Here is a 23,359-nt window from a genome sequence, read left to right as displayed (position 1 = left end):
CTTGTCACAGTGAAAACTGGCACATCATTTTGGCACTGTACAAAGTTTGTGCTTTGTAGCACATTGCACTGTTCTTTTGAATTATTACCTCACAGAGTGAGGGTTACTATAGTACATACTAGTGCAATATTTGTCAGACAAGAGTCTTTGACTCTGTTTGGCAGCATACATAAAGTGTCACCATAGAAAATCTTCATAGACTTCAGAAATTAATCTTTATCAAGATATTCATGTATGTAAAATTCTGAAAGGGTGGATCCATAATAATAAATACATGTAGCACAAACACACCAAACACATGTGCCTACTCATGCACTGTTGCAGACATAAAAAACACACACATGCTCACACTGATTCAAATCTGTTTTCATGTGTGTAACTCATGTTTAACATTATAATGTGTCCAACAATGGCAAAAGAAACCTAACATTAACAAATATGTTTCAAACAGATCAATCCAAGTATTTAAAGGTGCAATCAGTGACACTTCCCTTTTTGCATAATGTTGACCACATTTTGGGTCAGGTCTAGTTATGAGGCCTATACGCATCAGGTCTAACTGTCCTTGGATCACTTTTGGACGGAATCTCTTTTCCCCACAGGTCAGTTCTGGATTGAATCCAAACCCACAAAGACCTGCTCTAATACTCAAGTGAGTATACAGGCAGCAGATGACTGGAGCTTCAGATTTTCCCACTTGTTTGCTAAGGGGTATACAGATGTTTGAGAACTTTAACGCATGTTCATAATGACGAGTAAAATGTGAAAGTATTGCCTGTGATTAGAAAACACTGCCAACAGGTAAGCTTGAAACTTCGAAGTCACATCCAAACAGAAATATTGTTTAAAATCTCCAGTTCCTCAGTCAAGGCTAATGGAGGGAGTAGAGGTCTTAACAGATCCATGGGGTTCCTAGTAACTGAAATGAACTGACCCGTCCAGAGTTTTGAACCTGTGAAGACCTCTACACAGGAGGATTCCTGAACCTGATCTGCTTGTCTTTGGACTAAAAGGGAAATAGGGAGCAACTGATGCAAACACAGGAGAACACAAAAGGCCCAGCTGGAACCAGGGGTGCAAACTCATCAGGGGTGAAAGAGGTGCTGTTCAAAGTTAGGGCATAGATATGACATTTATCCGTTAATTTCACAACCATTACAGCTAAAAGAAAAACACAGGATATTTTCCAGTTCAGCTCCTGTTTTCAGTGGGCTCATGTAATCTAATAAATCATTAATCATTTCATTACATCATGCTTAGAGTGGCATTAGCCTTGCTAATATTTTTTTATGAAGAAAAGTGGGACCATCAGGAGCTAACGCTAAGTTAGCACTGTGACTCAACTTATCCCACCACCCCCACCTGAAAAAAGGTGGATCACTGAATGCTCAAGAATCACATAAATGACCTATAAATTGTCAATTGCTCTAAAAGGTAAGGAGTTTGAACCCCTGTGGAACTGATAGGGTTTGAGCTCAGGACATTTTTTCATGAGACACTGCTAGTCACTGAGTCACTGTGCCCGTAGAGAGTCGTACAATACTGACTGCAACTTTAAACTGCATGGAGCAGAAGATCACCTCAACATTAACTGAACCTCTCTTGCATTTGACTATTCCTTATAAAAGCTGACTTGTAACACACCAAGATAACGTCTGAAATATCTTCAGGAAACGAGGCCCCACTGAAAGCTCAACCTGTAGTTTAAGGGCAAGGCTGAAGGCAGTGTCACTTAAACACTTAAGGAATAAATTGATTATAGGGCTGCTGTAAGGTCTGGCACATACAAGCATGAGGAAACTATACGGTGGTTTCATTCTTCCAAGGGCCAGTCCGTATGTTTCTTGGTGCATCTGAACCAAACAGGCTGTCTTCCTGCAGGCTCCTGTTTTGGCCGATGGTGCCTCGTAGGTTAATAGTGCCATGCTGCCGAGGCAGAGTATTTCTTGGTAAACCTTTCTGCTCCACCTCTACACACAGACTGTCCTTTTCTTTGTCTGCTGTCTTTGACATGTAGCTGTAAGCATCGGGATCTTGCTGGTACTGCAGAGTGATGGGATCAGGCTTCTCACAGCAGCTTGTGGTGGAGGAATGATGAGCTGAGCTGTACATGTGCCACTGGCAGGTGTGAACCCCATGAGAAGGCAGGAGGAGGCTGTGACAGGAACTGATGCTGTCATGCATGTTGTGTGTATGGCTGTGGCAGGAAGTCATTGAGTCTTGGACACTGTGGCAGGAGGTCTGGCGTTGCAAGCTGTGGCTGGAAGCCAACTGCTTCTCCAAGTGAGGGCTGGAGCAGGGAAGCTGGAGGTCTGGGTGTGGGCTGTTGGAAACCAGTGGTGAGCCTTCAAGGTGGTGTGCAGCATGAGGGCTGTCCAGGTGGGAGCTGTGCACGCTCCCATCCATACTGGTGGAAGTCAAGTGAGAACGGTAGTCCTGGAGGCATGGGCGTGGGCGGCTGAAGGAGCGTGACTTTGTTCTGTCAGTAAGGCAGCTCTGTAGGGGCAGAATAGGACGAGGGAGTTTGTCAGGAAGTGACTGTGGACGTGGCGATGGCATTGGCTCAGTAAGAGGTGAGATGGGGGTTGTGGTAACAGGACTCATCACGGCCACACAGCACGGACCTGTGTGGTCAGGTGTGGGGCTCTGGGGAGGTGGTGTCATTTTGTGGTAAGAACTTTGCACAAGGTGAGGAGAGAGCAGTGGCTGCTTGCCTGAGCACAGGGAGTTCAAGTGGCAGTGTGGCTGATGGTGGCTCTGCCTCTGGCTCTGTCCGCCCCCATTTCCATCTTCTGTCTTGGACTTGGATGGGCAACAGGCCCACCAGCGGTGCCACACGTCATCACGTTTGGCACAGTGTTGGATCAGAAGAAAGAGTCCAAGAGTGACACAAAAAGCCCCATACAGGCAGCTGAATATCATATCCAAGAAATGTCCCAGTGATACTGCCAATCCCCCTAAAGCCCAGGTGGCCAGGAACAGGAAAAGGGTGAAGGCTGTGGCCCGGAGCTGAGACTTAAATGAGTGCTCATTGGCCAGCACTGATACACCTGTAGAAAATGGTGGACAGTCCCCAGCAGGTCCAGAAGCTCCGCCAGTGTCTGTGTGACAGTGACGGTTTGACTCAGTGGATGATAACTGCTGCTGCTCCTCACTCAGAACTCGCTGCTCATACTTCCTCTCTGGGTGGTGTTTGAGCTGGATGTAGGTGCATAAGAGGTACACAGAAATCACTAAGACCAGAAGAGCCATGGGGGCATAGAAACCTCCCAGGCTTGGCTCCCAGGCCATCCAGCAACTGAAAAAGACACACGGACACATAAACATTTATTACATTCACTAACAAATGAAAATGTGATTGCTCAGAAATAGTGAGTACTTACTACAAAGCATCATCCCTGCTGCCATAGTTATCCATACCAAATGCTGCTGTGACTCCAACAATTATGAGAGGGATTCCATCACTGACAAGATAAAATCTGCAAAAAGAAACAACAAAAAAAAATTGCTGGGTGGGGGTTTTAAAGGGTGGTAACAGAGAGATAGAGAGAGAAGAAAATCCATCTCATCAAATTAAATAGATTTCTACATCTGTAGAGTGTGGTTTAGTTACATTTAGCATATTAGAATGTGGCCAGTGTAGGTGGGTTGGTCCCATCCCACTGATCTGGACTGAAATTTCTAAGCTATTTGCTATTTTCTGATAACTATTGGACACTTTACCAAGATCTCTGGTACAGGTAACCATGGTGCCCTGACCATGAATCCTACTGACTTTGCTGATCCTCTGACTTTCCCCTTAGTGTCACTGACATTTCTCATTTTAAGTGAAATACATTGACAACTATTGGATAGACTGCTGGTTCAGACATTCATGTTCCCCTCAGGAGGAACTGTAATAACCTGATCCTCCTGTGATCCTTTGACAACACTTTATTTTGTCCAATAAATCAATCAACCAATCTGGTTTATAACTAAATTCCTATACAACTACTGTATGCTGTGTTCATTGCTAATTGATAAATATTAGCTCACATTCAAAACTATAGTGGTCAACATAGTGGACAACATAGCTGTTAGCTGTTTCTTCCTGTTTCCTGTCTTCTTCTCTAAGCAAGGCTAAACATGCCCTGACTCCAGCTCTGTTTAATACATGAGAGTCATATCAGTCTTTCTCACCTCTTTCACAGACAAGGGTCAATACGGATTCTTTTTTTTATTTATTTAAGCAGTTTGTTACACAGATCTGACTTTTCCCAGTAAACACAGTCCTGTCAAATTTTAAATCAAGAGGGAAAAAAACTGTTAGCTTTCCTAAAACATTGGCCAGTAATAAACTGATATGCAGCAGCTTTAGAAAGTATTCAGATCCCTTCACTTTTTGTACAATTTATTGTGTAGATTTAATTTTTAATACTTTGTATATAATTTTAATAATGCCATTTTTTCAGTCGACACTAAATAATCCACAATGACAGTGAAAACATGTTTTTCGATTTTTAAAAATGGATTTAATGGATTTCTCATTTTTGCAGGTTTCAGACCCATAATTCAGGACTTTGCAGGAGGTCCTTTGTGAGCAGTTGCAGCCTCCAGTCTTAAGTCTCTACCAGCTTTGCACATGTGGATTTGGGAAGTTTATCCTATTCTACCTTCAATTTCTCTCAAATTCTGCCAAATTGAATGGAAGTGAACTGCCATCCTCAGGTCTCTCCAGAGATGTTCTGTGAGGGTTAGTCTGGGCTTTGGCTGGGCCACTCAGGGACAGTCAGAGACTTGTCCTGAAGAAACTCCAGTGTTGGCTTGTATGCTTCAGGTCACTGTTGTATTGAAAGGGGAAATCCCTCCCTCAATTCTGACCAGTTCCCTGCCCCTGCTGCTGAGGTGTGAACCTCACAGGTATGAGCCTCTCTAAACTATGTCCAATCAATTCAGTTTCTCACCGGTGGACTCCAAGTTCTCCAAGTGTAAATGAACAAAACAAGAAGCACCTGACCCCCTGACGAGTTCCACAAAGGCTCTGAATACTTTTGTAAATGAGATATTTTTGGGGATTTTGAATATATTAGCAAAAAATTCTAAAAATATGTTTTCAATTTCTCATTATGGGTTATTGAGTGTACACTGATGAGAAAAATGGCAATTAAATTACATTTACCCCATAACAAAGTGAATAAAAAATGAAGTGGGGCTCAATTCACTGGGACAGCTACAACCATTTAATAATACAAAATTTTCCTGGGTGTTATTAAGTTACTCAGTTGTAAGATTTCTTAAATTTCCAATTCTTCCCATTTGACAGTGACTGATTGCCTTCACAGCTCTTCACACTGTCATAGTTCACTCAGACTAATCAGATGGTGCTGACTCAGTAACCAAGCTGTTGGATTAACAGCCCAAAGTTTGCTTTCTGAAAATCAGTTGAGAATCTTGCAAAAGACAGAGAGATATCCAAGGACACCAGCGTCACTGTCTTCATCCTTTCTGTTCAACACAGTTTAACATCCTCAATCAGACGTGTCAAACTCAATGCCCGCAGGTCAAATCAGGCCCGCCCCTTCATTTTATGTGGCCTGCAAGATCTTTCAAAGAATTTCAGAAATACATGTCGATTTTGTTACCTATAAAGCTTCTAGCCACTGGATGGCTGTGTCTCAATATCAGCGTTATATTGTTTTTTTAGTCAGTGATGGAGTTGGGTTGTTGTCCAAGGAAAAAAGGTAATGCAGACGAAAGGTAGTTTAATAAGATGGGGAAGTGAATTCATGTTTGTGCTTGAAGACAACACATGTCTTCGAGGCAGTGGAATAGTATTTACGTCAGCACTTCGACACCAAGCACGGAGCTAAGTATGCTAACCTTAGCCACAGAGAAAAGCAGCAGAAGGTCCAAGAATTAAAAAGCAGCCTGCATTCTCAGCAGAATATGTTAGCAAAAGTTACAGCACAAAATGATGCAGCGGTGAAAGTCCGCTTTATTGTGGCTGAAGAAATCGCCCGAGCTTCAAAGTGTTTTTCAGGTGTATTTTTAAAGCAGTGTATGAAGGTATGTGACCTGAGAAAGGTTTTTAACAATGTTAGCTTGTGAAGAAACACTACCGTGGACAGAGTCTGGGAACTAGTGGAAAATCTGACAACACAGCCAGTTGAAGAGGCGCGCTGTTAGTGTAGTTTGTAAGTAAAATGAAATCCCAGGAGATTATTATCGATGCTGAGCCTGCCGTATGCGGTGAGAGAACTGGACTGGTTGGACTGCTGAAAGAGAAAAAAGCCAAAAAGCAACGGCCACACACCCCTGATAACTTACCTTTCAAAGCTAGTTATTAATTAGATTATCATTCAAACTAATAATAATTGAATACAGAAGCAGTTATGTAATATGAGAGTGTAGATATATTTATATAGTCTTACAGTTGCAGCTGGCCCTTTGAGGTCATCCATAATGCCAGTGTGGCCCGGGATGAAATTGATTTTGACACCCCTGCTCTAAGCTATTTACATCTAACTCTCATGTCAAACCTCTGCTCCCTATCTTACAGTTTACCTGAGGATGGTTGGTTTGGTGCGAGTCTGGACCGGCCCATTCCTGTCGTGGGCCCGAAGAGGGTCTTTGGACACATCTTTACAGATGTTCCTGGCAGTAAACGTCAGCCACAGCATGGTAGACAAAGAAGCGTAGTGAAGCACGATGCCAACCTAACACAGATAAAGATGGAAACAGACATTACTAAAGGCAGTATGAGTTCAAATTAGCATGTGTGTAAATTTGAGCTCTGAAGATTTGTTTTAGATATGAGTCATCACTACCATAAACTTTTATTTTTGCATCAAAACTGAAATGTAAAGAAAAAGGCTGAAGACTGAATGAGCCATAGTCATTAAATGAACAAGTCTAGAGCAAAGCATCACAGTATATCCAGAGAACCAGCTTTGCTTTAATAAAGTTTTTAGCACTGGTGCACTGAACTATGTGCATACTGTAATTATATTCAACACACTTTGGATGGAGTGCAGCTAAACTGTGCAGATCCAGAATCCTTGAAGACACTTGATCTTGATCTAAAAACAACTTTTATTTTTTGTGAGGCATGGTGGCTCTGCACAGTCGTATATTGTACACTGCTCATACCAAGTATTCACTTCCTCTGAACAACACTGAATCATAGTGACTGTTATTGGAATTTTGAGCCTACTCACAGTGGGGCTCTAAGGATGACAGCCCATCACTTTAGTCCAGGGTGAAATATCTTGACAAAGTTGGATGAATTAGCAATCATAAAATTTGGTAAAGCCATTAATGTTCCCCTCAGTATGATTTGTAGGAAAAGTGTTACTTACATTGACATTAAGACATCTATTAAAGTGCTAGTTCACTGATAACTTTTTACAGATGTGGTTCATATCTGTTCCGTAGGTATGGAGGTTGAGCTAGGAGATGGTTAGCTTATTTTGGAATATGCAATTTGTGTAAAATTAATTATGTCATAGATCACATCTCAGAAAGTCCCACAGTGCCTATCCTAATGGTATTACAGCACATACGGTGGTGTGGTATAGTATATACAGTCTATGGTGTGTACACACAGTGCTCTGAGCGTCAGGGAGATGTAGACCACAGCTAAATGGTGTGTTGCTGAAGTGGTTAGTAGCAGCAGCTAAAGGCAGTGACCATCCCTCAGGCCTGTTGTTCAACCTGTGTCTTGTGATAGCACAGCATCCTTTTTAATATTGGTAAAGCAGAACTATGTGAATCTGATGGCAGTGGGCTGATTTTTACCACCACTATCACAGGTTATAGTTAATTAACAGGTTATGTTTAATAACCATGACAGCACATATAACTGACATGAAAATCTCTCAATATGATTTGAATATCCTGGTTGCACTTACACTGTTTCCTCCCTCCTCCAATCTTTATGCTAAGCTAAGCTACCTGTCTCCTGGCAGCCTAATACTTCACAGACCTGACCAACAGCTAAGAGGGACTCCTGCTCCGTCAGGACGATCATACCTCACAGACAGCATCAAAATATCAACATACTAATAAAACAGGGGAAAAAAACACTTACAATCTGACACACAAAAGGGATGTTGATCTGATTAATGCCCCCGGCAAAAACTCCAAATGTTAGTCCTGTGTGGAAGAGGAAGTTGAGGAGTGTGTGCCAGCCATTCCTGCTGATGCGGATCACACTGCCAACAATGAAAAAGAGTTCACAGTCACAAAGATGTCAGGTAAACGAATGAATGCAGCGAATGTAGTTCACTGAAGTGTCACACTAAGAGGTGTGTAAAAGCGACACAAATAAACTGTATAGCTGTATCTGGAAAAAGACAGATATAATGAAATCACAACAACAGCATTAATGTCAGAGTAATGTTGAATCACATGATACAAGCTCCTGTTATTGATGTGGCAGTCAGCCATAAATGAACACATATTATTTAGTGTTTTGCATTTTGACCAGAAATGTTCAGTCAAATGTTAATAATCCCATATGAATAAAAACAAATCCTATCAAATGGAGTTATTGTTGTTGTTAAGATTTTTTCTCTTCACAGCACAACTGAACACTCAAAACAAATAAACGTTCATTCACAAAACACATAATAAATACTTCCCTTACACGTGCTCTGATTGCTTCCATTTCACCTTAATAATAGACCCATACTAGTTGTCTTTTGCTGTAATTATTCTTTCTGCCCCACCGGCCCTGAGGTGACCCCTCCCTAATGTGACTAGACTGTAACAGATGGAGAATACATGCACAGTCCTTTCTCCATGCTACACTAAATTCTCGGGTTGTGGGGAAGCTAATTTGAAGTTTGAGCAGCCTAAGATAGCAGACTGATAACAGGTGTGGGGGCCATGGTGTTATTTTAGGTACTGGTGAGGTGATGAAACAATCCTGGGGGGCAAGTCTGACTATTAGATTAAATACTGCACAGATGTTTCACATACCATGAGACATGAATTAGCAACTTTTTTACTAAACTGTTTTAAATGAATGTTCCAAGAATGTGAACGTGCATGTCCTCTGTAGTTTTGGGATGATGCTGCACTGCAGCACAAGCAAGATCAGTACAGAAACAATCAAACACAAAGAAGGACATTCATACTAAACAGACTGTAACTTTGGAGAAAGGATCAGGATTTTGTCATGTTAAGGTCTCAGTATTCTTCAAACACACTTCAGCTTAAGTGTTTCTACCTGTTAAACAAGCCACGCACAAAGCCAGGGTCTGCCACATCAAACCAATACAAATGGGTATAAGAGCATGTAACTTTGAGACAGTGTTCATGGTGTTGCACTCTGAATGGAAGATGTTGAGTGCAAAGTGAAGAACAAGGCCTGAGAGAGAAGCTCAAACTGTGGCTGTGTTCAGGCCAACCTGTCTGTCGCTGTCTGCACACACTGTTAGACAATCCATACACTGAGACTTTTACATTTATAACCTTTTCAACTTGTCATGTTCAGGCATGTGACGATTAGGTTAAGACAGACTTGAAAATGTGAAAGTTTAACAGATGTTCTTCTCACCTGTGGTGGACGATGTAGGTCGTGATGGAGACGAGCAGACAGAGCAGCATGACTGCTGTGCAGGCATACACCACTGGATGCAGGTAATCCCCAGGGTATGGTGGGAAGGACAACACTCTCTTCAAATCCTGCACAGTGACGTGAAGTTTAGAGAATATTTACCTTTACAAAGTCACTGCTTAAAATGATCTGTTAGACCACATTATAGGAAATACACAGCATACACAGAGTGATACTCTTTGTTCACTTTGTGGAGGATGATTTGCCAAAAGTTTCTTTCTAAAGGTCCTGTACTGATCTGAAACAATCAGGACTTGGTCAGAAGTGTGTTGGTGCATTTGTCTAAGTCAGTTAAAAGAAAAGTTCCAACATTCTTCAAGAGTGAGATCTCTGCATTCTGACTGAAATGAAAACACCTAGCAACACGTCTGAAGCTCACTGAAGTTTGAACACGTTTTCATCTCGTTTGTTTTTTCTATTCATGCTGGAGCTGTTTCTTTACAATCATCATTTTATCCAATCATCTGTTACATCCTTGCAGCTGCAGTGTGTCTGGTTGTAATGCAGATTACTATATACAGTAGCAAAGCTCATGTGTGGTATGTAGCAATTCAATTCAATTTTAATTATATATCGCCGAATCACAATAAAAGTCATCTCAAGGCGCAATAGGGACAGGAGAACATAGCATAATGCAAATATAAATTGGTATCAGTAATACAATAGTAGTAAAGATAGTAATGACAGTTAAAATAACTAATAATTTCTAAGTATAGCAGCAGGTGTTGAGCAGGGTTGTAGGAGCAGCAGGAGGCTTGTCATCACAGATCAGACTCTGTAACTCCAGAGGCAAAATATACCTGCTCAGTGTGACAATGCCACATTCACTGAAAAAAAATGGAAGTTTCTGTTTCTAGCTTTCCCAATTTTCAACTTGTAAATAACATTAATGTTAACACCCAAGTTACCACAACGACCAGAAAACCTGCTCTGCCACATGGACACCACGTAAGTGAGTCCAGATCTATAGGATACAGTATCATGTTGCCAATGCACAATGCACTCGCAGCATACAGAAAGTGTTTCAGCTACGTTTTTCAGTTGCCCGTCTCACACACATCCAATCTGTCCACAGACAGTTACAGCTCATGTTTACAGGCGTACAGCACAGCTCCAATCCATATCCATCCTTATCCAAGTGTATCTCCTTGTGTTTTACTTACAGTGGTTGTGCTCACAGGTGACCTACCACTGAATGCTGAGCCTGAGCACATCCTGTGTGACACTGGTGGAGCACAGTAGTTTCTGCTACACCTCCTGCACAGACACCACATCAAAATCTGCAAATTTACACAGCTGCCAAGTTGTCTGATGATATGTGTCTGTAAAAAAACATTCAAATCTTTACTGCCTCTGCCATCCTTCCCATATGGCATGAAAGTGGCCCAAATGTCCAGGAAGCTGTACACAGTCACTGCACCTTCCAGTCTCACACTGAGCTCAGCATAAGACTCACATTCATCTGCCAACATCATGTTGACCTGTTCCTTTAATAACCTCAGTGACTGAACCTGTAGCTCTGTGGCTACAAGTCAGAGCTGCATTCTCACCGGTTCATCCCGAAGGTTAACGCAGCTTTAATAGCTTTAAGAGAGATTGTAAAAGAAAATAATCCTGTTTCCTCTGTGCATACAGACAGTGCAGCTGCAACAATGCTGCCATGCACCATCAGGATTCATAGCATCCAGCCTCACTCATGCTGGTCAGAATGACGACATGAAGCCTGGAGACTTGCTGCTGGAGGTTGGATGCACTGCATGTTTCCAAAACCCTGCACAATTACTCAAGCCTCTCTCAGTGAAATGTCCTGACATGGCACCAGGGTCTAGAAGCACACACTGACTCACTGGAAAAATCAACCCCTTGTGCGTTTTAGTGTCATGTAAATGTTGTTTTTACAATATTATATTTATTGCATTATTTTTGTCCTGCAAAAATTGAAATGAATTAATGTATTAGCAAAAAGTCAGTCAGAGTCCAGACCTGAACCTGAATCAGCTCTGTAGGAAGAACAGTCCAAACTTCCTCCTGAAAGTTGTACAGATCTGATCCACAGAGACTGGAAGAGCTGGACTGAGGTTAGGAGGTTCAACCACTTATTACATCCAAGGCTTTTATTATGAAGTTGAAGGTGACGTCTGGTTTGGCCACATGGTCGTTGAACATGTGGATATTGTGTGTGGTCATGCAGTTCACAGATTCTTTGAGCTCTGACTTGATGTTGGTGTGTGGATGCTAAAATATTTTAGTGTTGGAAGGATGTGTGCAGTGGCTACATTTACAGTCACCGCTGATTTCCTGAGAAAGTCGGCTGCTTTTCGGTGGCTTCTGTTTATTTTGACTGAACCAACAAATCACCGGTTTTAGAGTAGAAGTGTGATGAAGAACACATGAGATGCTGCAAGCTTCAGAACCTTCTGTTATGATCTCTCCACTCTCTGTTATTGTATTCTGATACAAAGGGAGCAGTACAGTCTTGCTTTCTTTACTGCTTCATTAACAGCTCTGTCCTCACAGCCTTTCAGGCTGAGGCGAACACACGTTCTCAGCTAAAAGCTGACGCTAGTACAAATGTGTCTGAATCAGATTTAATGGCTTTGGGAGTAAAGGATGGTATATCTTCATAAAAGATCTACCTGTCTACATCTCTGTTTTCATTTACTGATATGACCAGGTCCAATGAATGTATCAGCACTTTACAGTGCTCTGTGGTGTGAACCACACTCTCTCTTAACTGGTCTTAATGCTGTGGCTGATGGCTGTGTGATGTAGAAAGAAAATCTCCTTTAATTTACCCATCACTGAAATTCACAATTGTGGTTTTAGAAGTGTAAATGTGTGTCATGTGATGTGATAAAAAATATTACCAAAAAGACTCTGACCTTGCTTCTCTTTGTTTACAGCCGGTCTGACTGTCTGCCTGCTGATGGTTTCTGCCCATGTAGGACTGTTTTTAGATCTGTGCAGTTACTTTGGTTGACATGACTACATCAACAACAGAACTGACAGCTGAGGCTACAAAGGTAAAACCTGGCATATAATAATGATATGGACATGACATATGATATGATAATGAATCATAATGTTGCTAAACACACAAACATGAGATTGATATCAGTGTTGTGAATAAGCCTTATTTTCCAAGTTGTTCAACAATTCCTGAATTGACATGTTTGATTATCATTTTAAAAAAGCAAAGTCTTTTCGGGTGATCGCAGATCTAAGAGGTTACCAACAAAGACATTCTGTGAGATGGGAATCACTGCACTTTTAGTAAAATACACATGCATTAATATTATTCAGCTAAGCTCAGATGACTTAGCTGTGGAGGCAGGGATGTGGAGGATGCTCAGAGAAAGTGACTCATATACAGTAAGTGATGTGCATCTCCTGGACAGGTCTGGCATTCCCTCTGTGTTAAGAGGCAAAATGTGCCTTCAGATAACAGTTCAGCCCTCTCCTCTCTTTCACTGGAACACGCTCCTGCCTGTGCATAATTCAAGCTGAAGATTCCTGTGGAGGAAGAAATCAAGAGCTAACTTGGCTCCATCTTTACGACAGCGTCAACTCGCTTTTCCTTTGTTCCAAGGCCTTGGATTTTAGAGACACTGTCATGTCTTTCTCTTCTCATCGCTCTCTCTCCAGGACAGCATGCGCTCTCATCATGCTCCACTGAACAACCCATCTATTGGACTGAGCATGACTGATTAAATCCTTTGCAGATCCCATAAAATGAAAAAATAAAGGCATGCACACACAGCAGCAGAGATCTGTGTGCACTACACTCCACTTATCTCACATGAGCAACCATGCTCTGTGGCACAGTGTAAGATTTTATTATTAGGCTTCTTTGTTGTGAATTTGAAGCCTGTGCTCGTGTGTAAACAATTTTTTAAGGGCATCAGAGCTTTTGTCCGGCTCATGGACTCCACAGTCTCTGCCTTTAAAGACATTTGATTTGTCAGATGCAGAAACATTCAGTGCCTCTAATCCACAGAGAGTGAATACATGTCTGTCTATCCCTTGGTTTTGTGTGAAGGTAAATATGTTGCAAAATGTGAGAGTGAAACCAGAGCTCTTCTGCTCTGCCGTCCTCCATGTCTGCAAACGCAGATCCCTTGCGGTGCACAGAGCCACTCGTATTTTGGAGGATTAGTTTGATTAAGGAGTAAATAAAGACACGCCACCAAAACTTCACATTCTTCATAAGGTGTGGTAGCATAATGAGAGTGAACACACAGTTTGACTCATGTTTATTATGTTATCTAGCATAAGTCATCTGATCAACATCCAGATGAAGTTGAGATTTCAATGGCCTTGTATGGTATTATCTATTCATTATTTAACTGTAGCTTTTGAATTTATGAAGAGGACCATGAGTTATTTTACATGGGATGAGAACTGCAGTCAAATTAACCACTGATGGCAAAATCACAATCTCAGACCAGTAACACTAACTGTTGTTCAACTCTGATATGTAGCACATGAACAAAGTCAAAACAGTGGCACAGAAACACCACTGCCTGCTGATGATTTGCCAGTGTAACTGCAGAGACACACACACACACACATCAACATGAAGAAATGCAGAGGATGTCATAAGCTCTGTGTCCATCCTAAACAGAAGTATAAACCCAACTTTAATTCCTCACTGGGTTCCAAGGGCACGACTTCAGTTCCCTCCTGTTTCAACAAACTTCAACAGTAAACACAAACTCAGAATGTCAGGCTGAGAGGAGAGTACGGACACTGACCGGTGCTGCTGCAGTTACAAAGACTCACTGAGTGACTCAATAGTGCATGTTGAGTAATTTGTTCACTGAATGCATTACACAGTGAAGATGAGCGCTGAGTGATAGTCCTCAGCTCAAACTGCTGGAATCAGGCCCAGCAAATTCAAGAGTAATGCTGAACTGTAGATCATGACTTAGAAGTCATTAAAAACCAGTGTTCATCTCCCATATCCAGCCAGGAAACTTTGAAAAGATCAACAATTAGGAACAATTAGATTTAGCCTCCAGAGGCCATGGATATTGTTGATACACAGTCACAGCTCCGGTCAAGCACTGAATGATCTGGTGAACAGTCTTCACTCAGAGCTGGTGTTTTAAACTCTCACAGTTCTCAGATATCAACCCCTTGTGCGGCAGAGGCTGAGATGTCCTGATTCTTAGTCTTTAATATATGCCAAGACACAGAGAACTAGCTACGGCTATTCAATCAACTAGCATGGAAGATCGGGTCAGTTGGAGGCACAGGGGGCCCCCCTGTGCATTGATCTAGGTCGAAACTGAACCACCAGTTTCAACTAATAACCAACCTCCGTGTTAAAGCTCAGTACAACCAGCTGATGCAGTGCTAGCAGAGTGTCCTGTGGTGAGGACAGGGGATCTGTTTGTAGACTGAAAATCTGCACTGTGATTTCTTAACGATGTCACTTCCTGTCTGAGAATCAGCTGAGAAATACTATCCTCCAAATGTCCCCATTACATATACACTGTATTGACTGTAACACTATACATCACTCCACTAAGGCTCATAGAAAGTTATGATGTCATCATTATATTAATACAAAAATACCATGTAGTCACAGACCATCTGCACACAGACACAGACATGAAGTAATAATCATAATAATAACCTACCATGAGCCTTGATGGAGTTACAGTTCAGCTGTGAAGCTCTGGTCTGTCCCGGAGGCCCCGCTGCCCCCTACCCTGCTCCCTCCGGCTCCATGATGAAGACGACGGTGATGATGTTCAGCAGAGGTTTTGAAGCGGGTTGTGGCTGGTTCTCCGACAGGCCAGGTACAGCAGAGGACGGTGTGATCACAACAGTGCGTCTAGCAGGCCGGTACTCTGCCTGACGCTCAGCAGCTGCAGGAGCAGCGGTGACGGGCAGCCTCGGCCTCCCGACTCCATGTGAACGGTGAGAGAATCCCAAGCATCAGACCTCCACCTTAAATCTGCCTCCAGCTCTGACATGACATGGATGTAGGCGGTGGGAACGATGTTTGATCCGTCTGCAGAATAAGGAGGACTGAGCTGTTAGGAAGCGGTTATCATTCCTTTCATAGAATGACACGGATATGAAGAGGATGAGACTGACTGTCAGACTGAACTGAATATGCTAATGGTTCAGAGAGCAGACACAGATGGAACACGCAGATGTGTGGACGGTGTGTAAAGAGGAGGAGGAGGCTGGATTACCTGCGGTGCTGTCTCCTCCTCAGCGGAGCGCAGAGCGCGGAGCGGACCCTGCTCAATCCAGGTCAGTGGAGACAGCCCAGTGGCTGCGCTCCATTTGCCGCTATCGATGTGCCGCAAGGTACGTGGCCAGTGAGGGCGGGGAGAGCCGGTTGAGTGGAGTGGAGGCGGTGGGCGGAGGAGGGTGTGAGGCAGTCTTACCTGAGGATGAGCCGGTACTGAAGCAGGTGAACTGGCAGCTGGTCTCAGGGGTGGATGAAGGATGAGCTCCTGCTACTGTAACTCTGTCATCAGCTCTCCACCCCGGCGGTGACGGAGAGTCCACTAATTCCTACAACCAACACCAAACAGAGGAGTGATACTCAGCTGTGGGCCCTCTCAAACCTTAGACCCTGAGTAGAGCGGGTTAGCCCACTCTAGGTTTGGTTCCTTCTTGACCCGCTCTCAGACTCTGGGGGTGGAGTGGGGGAATCAGAGTCCTGGAGAACAGGACCACGGAGCTGTGACGTCAGCTCGAGCTCACCCCTCCCTCTCCGGCTTCTGTGGAGGTGGAGCCTGAGGCTGACGTGTTTGCTCCTGTGATTGGTCACTTTGAATACGGACCTGTGATTGGCCACTCACGCTCTCTCTTTCTCACACACACACACACACACACACTCCAATTTGTTTTAACATTTCATCAGAACACAAGTCAGAGCTGCGTTCTCACCGGTTCATCCCGAGCTGTGTTTCACCACGTCGTTCCTCCTGTCCCCAATGAACAGTCCATTTCAGATATCTACAGTCCAACAGTTGCCTGTCCTAAGTTTCATTTCTTTTAGAATAATTAGAACTGGTCTTTTTCTACATGTGTGTCTGAGGTGTCTGACAGTCTTTACTCTGTGGTCAAAAGTAAGATGATAGAAACCATGATGAAGACAGATCTGAGCTTCTTTTCTATTGAGGTATTCAAGTGATGAACAGCACAAAATCTACAATTTAGAGTAAATTAAAAGGAAAAATTGAGTAGTGATCATGTCAGTTAATATTTCACTTGAACTACAAATTCACAGAAGTCTGAATTGGCCTAAAATGTGAAAATCCACTGCAGTAAGTTGCCTTGAAATTGTGAGTTTTTGGAACTTTTTCATTTTTACAGTACACAGATGCAGAGATAGTGGGGAGTGATGAGCCAATATCTTCACGCCCCCCTCCCTCACCAAACAAATATGCCTTTGACTGCCTGCAGGAAGAAGCAGTTTTTCAGTCTGTTGGTCTTGGATCTGATCATCCTGTATCTCTTCCCAGAGGGGAGCGGGGAGAGGAGGTGATGTCCAGGGTGGGTGGAGTCCTTTAAAATACAGCTGGCCTTCTTTAAGAGCTGGTCACTGTGGGTGTCTGTGAGGGAGGGTAGTGTCATACTGATGGTACGCTCTGCTGCCCTCACCACCCACTGCAGCTCCCTCCTGCTCTGTGCAGCTGGTGAACCACAGGAGGTCAGCAGGCCTAACAGAGACTCTGTTGGGCCTTCCCACCTGATGGGAGACGTGTGTGCTCGAGGTGACCATCTGAACCTGGATAAGCATTTCAGGCTTTTTCTGTTTCATCCACAGTGACGTCCACTTTGGAAACTGTCATCCACTTTAGGAATCCATTGCTTTATGTGCTAAGAGATAGCATCAGCATCTGTGTACGGGGAGGAGGAGTAGGCTAGTTTGCTGTAGAAATCCTGATGGTGCATTAACGGTGCCAGCTCTTTCCCTGTCCTCTGTCCTCTTCATCCTTACACAGTGTGTGCTCCTTTGGCTTTATTCGTGCAGAGGTTGTCAGGTAAGGACTGCGGGTGTTTTTGATGAAGGTTTGTTACAAATACAGTTTCATCTCTATTTCTTTTTTCTTTTCTTTTCTTTTTAAAAAAATAATTTGCTGACTCCTGAGTAAAGATCTGTCTCTCTTCATATTTTAAATTCTCCTATTTATCTCAGATAGTGGTAACATCTGAGTCCTCAGTGGGGCATTGCTTGGCATAAAGCTGTACTGGGCACAGCCCCCCGCAATCCATGCACTAACATACAGAATGTGTGAGTACACTATAGCTTCTATTAGGAGTTATCACTCTTACTACACGTTTGAGGGAAACACAGATCTTCTGAGTGTTTCTATGGCAACGACCAGAGCGTCGACATGTCCGGAGCAGCAACACGTCGTGAAAAGACGGGACTACAGGTAATAACTGAGCTTTCTGTGCGTGTGTGGTCGGTTTATCAGACTGCGACATTGTTGAGCTCTGGTTTTATTATTGTAGAGAGCCGGTGTGTCAGAGCAGTGGGAGGCTTTGGCCGCAGATGAGCAGCTGAGCGGACACCAGCTTCAGTCGTGAGTAGCCCTGCTAACAGCAGCTAGCTAACAGCTCCGTCTGATTGTCGAATCACTGTCTGTGTTTTCAGTCTATGTTTGTGCACATTAGCTCTCTGTCTGTGTTGTTTTTAACCTGTACTGAAGCCAAATGTTTGAAGCTGAAGGCACCCTGTGTGCTTCTGATCATCTGCTGGTCTAAAGGAGTGGACAGGGTTAAAGGACTCTGCCCCGAGGATTTTTATGAACCAGTTGCTGTGCTAACTTCCTCTGTAAAGTTAAATGGGTTCCTGTAACAGGACACCAGTTCAAGCCAGTCCATCTGCCTCTGGGTTATCTGGCAGTAAGCTGTGTGATGAAGCTGTGTGATAAAGCTGGTTCTCAGCTGGCTCTGAGTTTCATACCCTGGCTAACAATGAGTTCATGTGAAAGAGGTAATTGTTACTGAGGAGTGACTGCATTGAAGTGACTGTCACTGAGATGTAGATTCTGAGCTGTGTGCTGTCTGTAGGGAGCTGAGGGGGATCCTGGGCTTCAGGGACCATCAGACCTGTATGAAGGAAGCTGCCCTGCTAGATTACTATGTCTGTGGTTTCTGCTGGGCTAAAGATGTCAACCTCACCCCCACACAGACCTCCTTCACCATGACTGTACTACACATGCTGCTGGACAACATTAGAGGTGAGGGTGGGGGTTGTTCTCGATCATCTCATCAAGCCTCAGGGCAAGAACCCCGACTCACCTTCCACTTGACACCAGATTATTAAGTTTACTCACTGGACTCCAGTGCCAGCTCCACCTCCCAGTTGTTTCCACCTGTTCTCTACACCACCTTCAACCATTCACACATCAGCCACCTTCATCATCAACCAGACTTTGCCATTGTCTCTGCATCTCTGCTTGCCTCAGACACAGCTCTGCACTTACCAGTTTATATCTGTATAATCTAAAACAATCCAATACAACATCTCAGAGGAATGAGCTCTGTCAGGACTCATGACTGTAGAGATAATACATTAGACTGCAGCAGATTGTGCCACTGTCCCTTCTTCCTGAGATACGAGTGAATGTGAATTAAAACAGAACTTACTATATGAGCACTTGATCTGTACAGTGTGTTGCTATGGTGCTGAAACGACTGATAAATGCATTACACTGTTTACTCTCTGACATATCAGAATCACAGCACTAATCAGTGTTTTCTCATCCTACTCCAGAGAAACAGATGAGTTTAGTAGAGAACGTGATGGAGTTTGCTAAGGCCTTAGCTGCTGGTTGCCAGTGCTCAACCTCAGAGGAAGAAACCACATCACTTCTGGACAGAGAAGAAGCCAGTGAGTTCATAAGTTACATCAGAAACAGGTAAAAAGAAAATCTGAAAATGACTGTATGCAGAGAGTTTTCCAAGCTTTGATTCAAAGGTGTCTGAAAGGTTACAAATGCATACCTAGTCTAACTCCCTGTCAACATGTCCATGTGGGCCCAGCATGGGTTAGTGATACACTGGCATGAAAATGTGTCCATCCATTTGTCCCATGTTGGCCCCATGTGGATCACAATGGCTAACCAATGTTTAACCTGCATAGTTAACACAGATCAAACATGGCAGCCTGTTCTACACATCAACCTGTTTGGTCCAGTCATAAATCTACATACTGTAAGGGGATCCTTAAACAAGTCTTGAGGTTAACTGGCTCTATGCATTGCCCTCATTGGCCTTACTAATAGCACACAGGTGGCCTACAGTGTATGGAGTCAACAGATTTTGAGTCTCTATGTCTTTCTGTCTTTATGTCAGACTGTCACTGGCAGTGTGGGTGGTGGACATGTTGACTGGGTTCCTTCTGGACAAACTGGTAACACATGCTGAGAGCTGTCACAGCAAGTTTATAAAACAAGGGACTTGGCTTGGCTTCTCAGTCCCTCACAGAATCACCTGAAATGACAACACCACCTGTCTGAGACCTGACTACGTCCTGACTATTTTATTCTGTTCTTTCAGAAACGTTTCAGTATGTCATGTGTGATTATTGTGGCCAGGATGTAGTGGGTGACAATTACAGTGGTGAAAGAAGTACCATGTTGTTAAAGTAAAAGTTCCATCATATAAAAGTACTCCATTACAAATATAAGTCCTGCATTCTAAGCTACATATAAAAAAAACAGGACAACGTTATCAGCAAAATGTTTCAAAAGGTTCAAAAGGTTCTCATTACCCAGAATGCACCCCATCAGAATCTTACAATATTATACTGGATAATTTTCATTGAAGAGCGTTTTAATTTTATAACTGGTTTGGTAGAGCTCATTTAACTACTCTCAATTCTCAATTATCAGAAAAAGGGAAGTACCTCAAAATGTGCTTATGTAAAGTACTTGAGTACAGTAAATGTACTTGGTTACTCTCCTCACTGAGTAACACTAATTCAGCAAAATTTATTCATCACAGTGTGCTGAGGAAAAACACATTCTTAGAATTATAGTCAGTCTTTGGTGATGTTATTGTGTAATTTGTGTAAGTATTGTGTTTGAATAATGAAGGTGTGGCAGCTGACTGTGTGTGTTGGTTGCAGTTTGTTTCAGAGGTACAGACTCTACGAGCTCCTCCTCACCATGCCCAGAGAGGAGCTGCTGACAGGGACGGAGGTAAGGTGGTGACTCCTGTGTCTGTGTCTGGATTCCTTCAAACAATATTTGAAACATGTTGTTTTCCAGAGGACCACTGAGGTGTTCAGGTGTCAGGATGCTCTCACCCCACTGGAGGAAGGCATTTCCACTCATCTCTACCTCCAGTAAGCAGCCCCTCCTGATATCCACAACAATGAGCCAGTGATGAGAACTGGGTGGATGGACAATGAGTGGGAGTTGTGAAATGTAATTCCTTTATTGTCCACAGCAGGGCACTGTCTGTAAATGGAATCATATGAACATAAACAGTCCCTCCATTTTGTTTCTTCAGAACATTCTTAAAAAGTTGTCCAAATTTAATTGTTGGAGGAAAAAGAAACATTAAGCCATGAACGTGAACCGCTTCAAACATATCCTGGACTAACCATTGTCACTGCTAACCACTGTTAGCAATACCAGTTGATAACAACGCTCTACATGGTGTTTTGCCCATACAAACAGCATAGCAGCATGTCCACAGATGAACAGTACTATCTGTATGACCGACTTAATGTGGCGCTATAAGACAGAAGAACTGCTATAAACAGTGAAATCAGTGTTCACTACTCTGGATGACAGTACCAGCCATCTTGAAAGTTTATGTCAGGGTTGGTGGGGTTGCTCCAGCTCTCTGGGTAGGAATTTCGACTTCAGGGGGCGTTCCAGTTGAAATTTCTGACTTGGAATTCGGAAATTCCGACTTTCACGTACAACTGGAACACACCATTAGACACAATGAAGTGTTTTTTCCCTTCACTGTAGATGGGATACCTTTTAACAAAAAATAATGATAAACCGGTTCTCTCTATGAATATAATGTCTATCTTTTCATTATCTGGCTTCACTAACCAACCACAGTCTGACTAAGCGGTCTTACGATGCTGGTTTGTTAAGTCAACCCAAGATTTCCTGATGGTTCACGTGAAAGAGGCGGCGTTGTTAGTTAAAAGCAGCGTTGTCAGAACCATGAGTAAGAAACCTAATATTATATTAGAAGTAACTGCTAGCTGCATGCTGGCTCAGTTCTAGCATTGTCCAAAAATGACATTTAACAAGGTGAAATGTGAACAATATGATCACATGACTAGAATAGAAACACTAGAAATAATTTCCACTGATCAAAGTCAGGCTCAGGAATCTCTTGTAAATAAGTGCAAAAATATTTTTTTCTTACTTAAGTGAGTGTTTTTGCTCTTTAGTCTAATGGTGATTTTTTCTGTGTTATTCTGAATACGTGATGCAGATGAACATAACACTGTTGGAGGAATATAATTAGATTTTTTGTTACATCCAAAATTAAGAACAAATCCTTGTCCATAGTTCAGCCATGTTGGAGACAGTGTGGGGCTGTGAATGCAGACCATTCTCATGTGTTTTGGCTGTGTCCTACAATTGTACAGTTTTGGGAAAATGTTCACTTAATTATTGTTAAAATTCTGGGCTATGATATACCAGTATCATGTAAGATGTTGTATTTTTGTAATATGACAGGAGATACTGTATTAGGAGAAGACCGATATTTACTGAAAATCTTATTAGCAGCTTATAAAAAGGCCATCACAAGGAAATGGGGTAAGGCAGAATCACCAACACAAGAGGAATAGATGAAAATTCTAGTTAATATAATAATATAATTAAATAAAAATATTTGTTATTGAACATCTGACTCATAGGATAAGAACACAAAAGGATCAGTGTCGAGAGAAATGGACCATATTTAATGGAGAGGAGAGAGTTCATGTCTGAGCTCCATCTGACTGAAATGTTCATTTAGAATTGTGGGAAATATTCAACAGTGTGAAGATAAAAGTCTATCAAATGAAGATAGAACAGTCAGTGATCATTTGTGTGATAACTCTCTGTTGTTAGAAGCTGTGTGTGGACATATGGAAAGACTGGAACAAAACCATTCACTGATCTATAAAAACATCTATTGATCTTTATTATCTGTCACTTTATTGGAAACTCTGTTCCTGTCAGGATCCTGTTGCAATGACAATGCTAATTTTCCACTGATCTGATTGGTCAGTGGCTGGGTTGTTGACAGGTTTTGATCTGATCCTCTGAAGTTAACCTGCCCCGGAGCAGCCATTCAGCATCAGTTACCATGGAGATTTACCCCGATAAGAAGTGAACCTGAAGTTACCTTGCTAACCACAAATCCTGCTTCATAGTACAGACCTCTGTCTTGAAAAGTTCACTGGTTTATTAGGAAAACCTAAAATAACAAAAGACATACTATTCATTAGAAGGCTAGAAGTCAAACAAACACAAAGATCCAAAGAAGGGAGGTCAATAGACACAGGAGAGAACACAGAGCAGAAGCTCAATGCTCCAACATAGAGACAGGGCTATAAATACACATGGGATAACTGGCAACGAGACACAGGTGAGACTGAAAAAAGGAGGGAAAACAAGACAAAGACAGGAAGTAAAAAAAAAAAACAGGACAGTAATTTCAAACAGGAAGCACAAAGACACCAGAGACACAAGAATACCAAAATACAACCAAGAAGCCAGAACACACACACACATACACACACACACAAAA

At 42.6% G+C, this 23,359-nt stretch overlaps 2 protein-coding genes across 3 annotated transcripts; one reads left to right on the top strand and one right to left on the bottom strand.

Annotated features, from left to right (window-relative positions):
* Positions 1 to 350: 350 nt before the first annotated feature.
* Positions 351 to 17,822, bottom strand: adgra1a (adhesion G protein-coupled receptor A1a). 2 transcript variants are annotated; one of them, XM_018666511.2, is made up of 7 exons: positions 15,811 to 17,822; positions 15,247 to 15,623; positions 9,542 to 9,669; positions 8,069 to 8,192; positions 6,544 to 6,695; positions 3,384 to 3,479; positions 351 to 3,298 (listed from the first exon to the last, which is right to left on the bottom strand). In XM_018666511.2, the coding sequence occupies exons 2-7, from the start codon at positions 15,247 to 15,249 to the stop codon at positions 1,801 to 1,803; spliced, it is 2,001 nt and encodes a 666-aa protein (XP_018522027.1). In that variant the 5' UTR covers positions 15,250 to 15,623; positions 15,811 to 17,822; the 3' UTR covers positions 351 to 1,800. The 2 variants fall into 2 exon arrangements, with proteins under 2 accessions (XP_018522027.1, XP_050925030.1); XM_051069073.1 differs by having other exon boundaries at positions 15,247 to 17,822.
* A 42-nt stretch (positions 17,823 to 17,864) lies between these two features.
* Positions 17,865 to 22,612, top strand: cabcoco1 (ciliary associated calcium binding coiled-coil 1). Its single transcript, XM_018666512.2, has 6 exons — positions 17,865 to 18,012; positions 18,092 to 18,162; positions 18,653 to 18,822; positions 19,359 to 19,503; positions 20,715 to 20,787; positions 20,857 to 22,612. The coding sequence occupies exons 1-6, from the start codon at positions 17,971 to 17,973 to the stop codon at positions 20,935 to 20,937; spliced, it is 582 nt and encodes a 193-aa protein (XP_018522028.1). The 5' UTR covers positions 17,865 to 17,970; the 3' UTR covers positions 20,938 to 22,612.
* Positions 22,613 to 23,359: the final 747 nt, after the last annotated feature.

The sequence above is a fragment of the Lates calcarifer genome, unplaced genomic scaffold (assembly GCF_001640805.2).
Source record: "Lates calcarifer isolate ASB-BC8 unplaced genomic scaffold, TLL_Latcal_v3 _unitig_5776_quiver_344, whole genome shotgun sequence".
NCBI classification, from domain to species: domain Eukaryota; kingdom Metazoa; phylum Chordata; class Actinopteri; family Centropomidae; genus Lates; species Lates calcarifer.
Note: the sequence above shows the minus strand (reverse complement) of the source record. Positions and strands in the feature narration are given on the sequence as shown.

Excerpts from the sequence above, each read along its gene's own strand:
- adgra1a (XM_051069073.1), bottom strand. Across the intron at positions 6,696-8,068 it reads TCCCTTTTGTGTGTCAGATT|GTTGGCATCGTGCTTCACTA; the intron begins GTAAGTGTTTTT and ends TATCTGTGTTAG. Across the intron at positions 3,299-3,383 it reads AGCAGGGATGATGCTTTGTA|TTGCTGGATGGCCTGGGAGC; the intron begins GTAAGTACTCAC and ends TGTCTTTTTCAG.
- cabcoco1 (XM_018666512.2), top strand. The coding sequence starts at position 17,971 with ATGTCCGGAGCAGCAACACGTCGTGAAAAGACGGGACTACAG. Across the intron at positions 18,823-19,358 it reads GCTGCTGGACAACATTAGAG|AGAAACAGATGAGTTTAGTA; the intron begins GTGAGGGTGGGG and ends ATCCTACTCCAG. Across the intron at positions 20,788-20,856 it reads AGCTGCTGACAGGGACGGAG|AGGACCACTGAGGTGTTCAG; the intron begins GTAAGGTGGTGA and ends GTTGTTTTCCAG.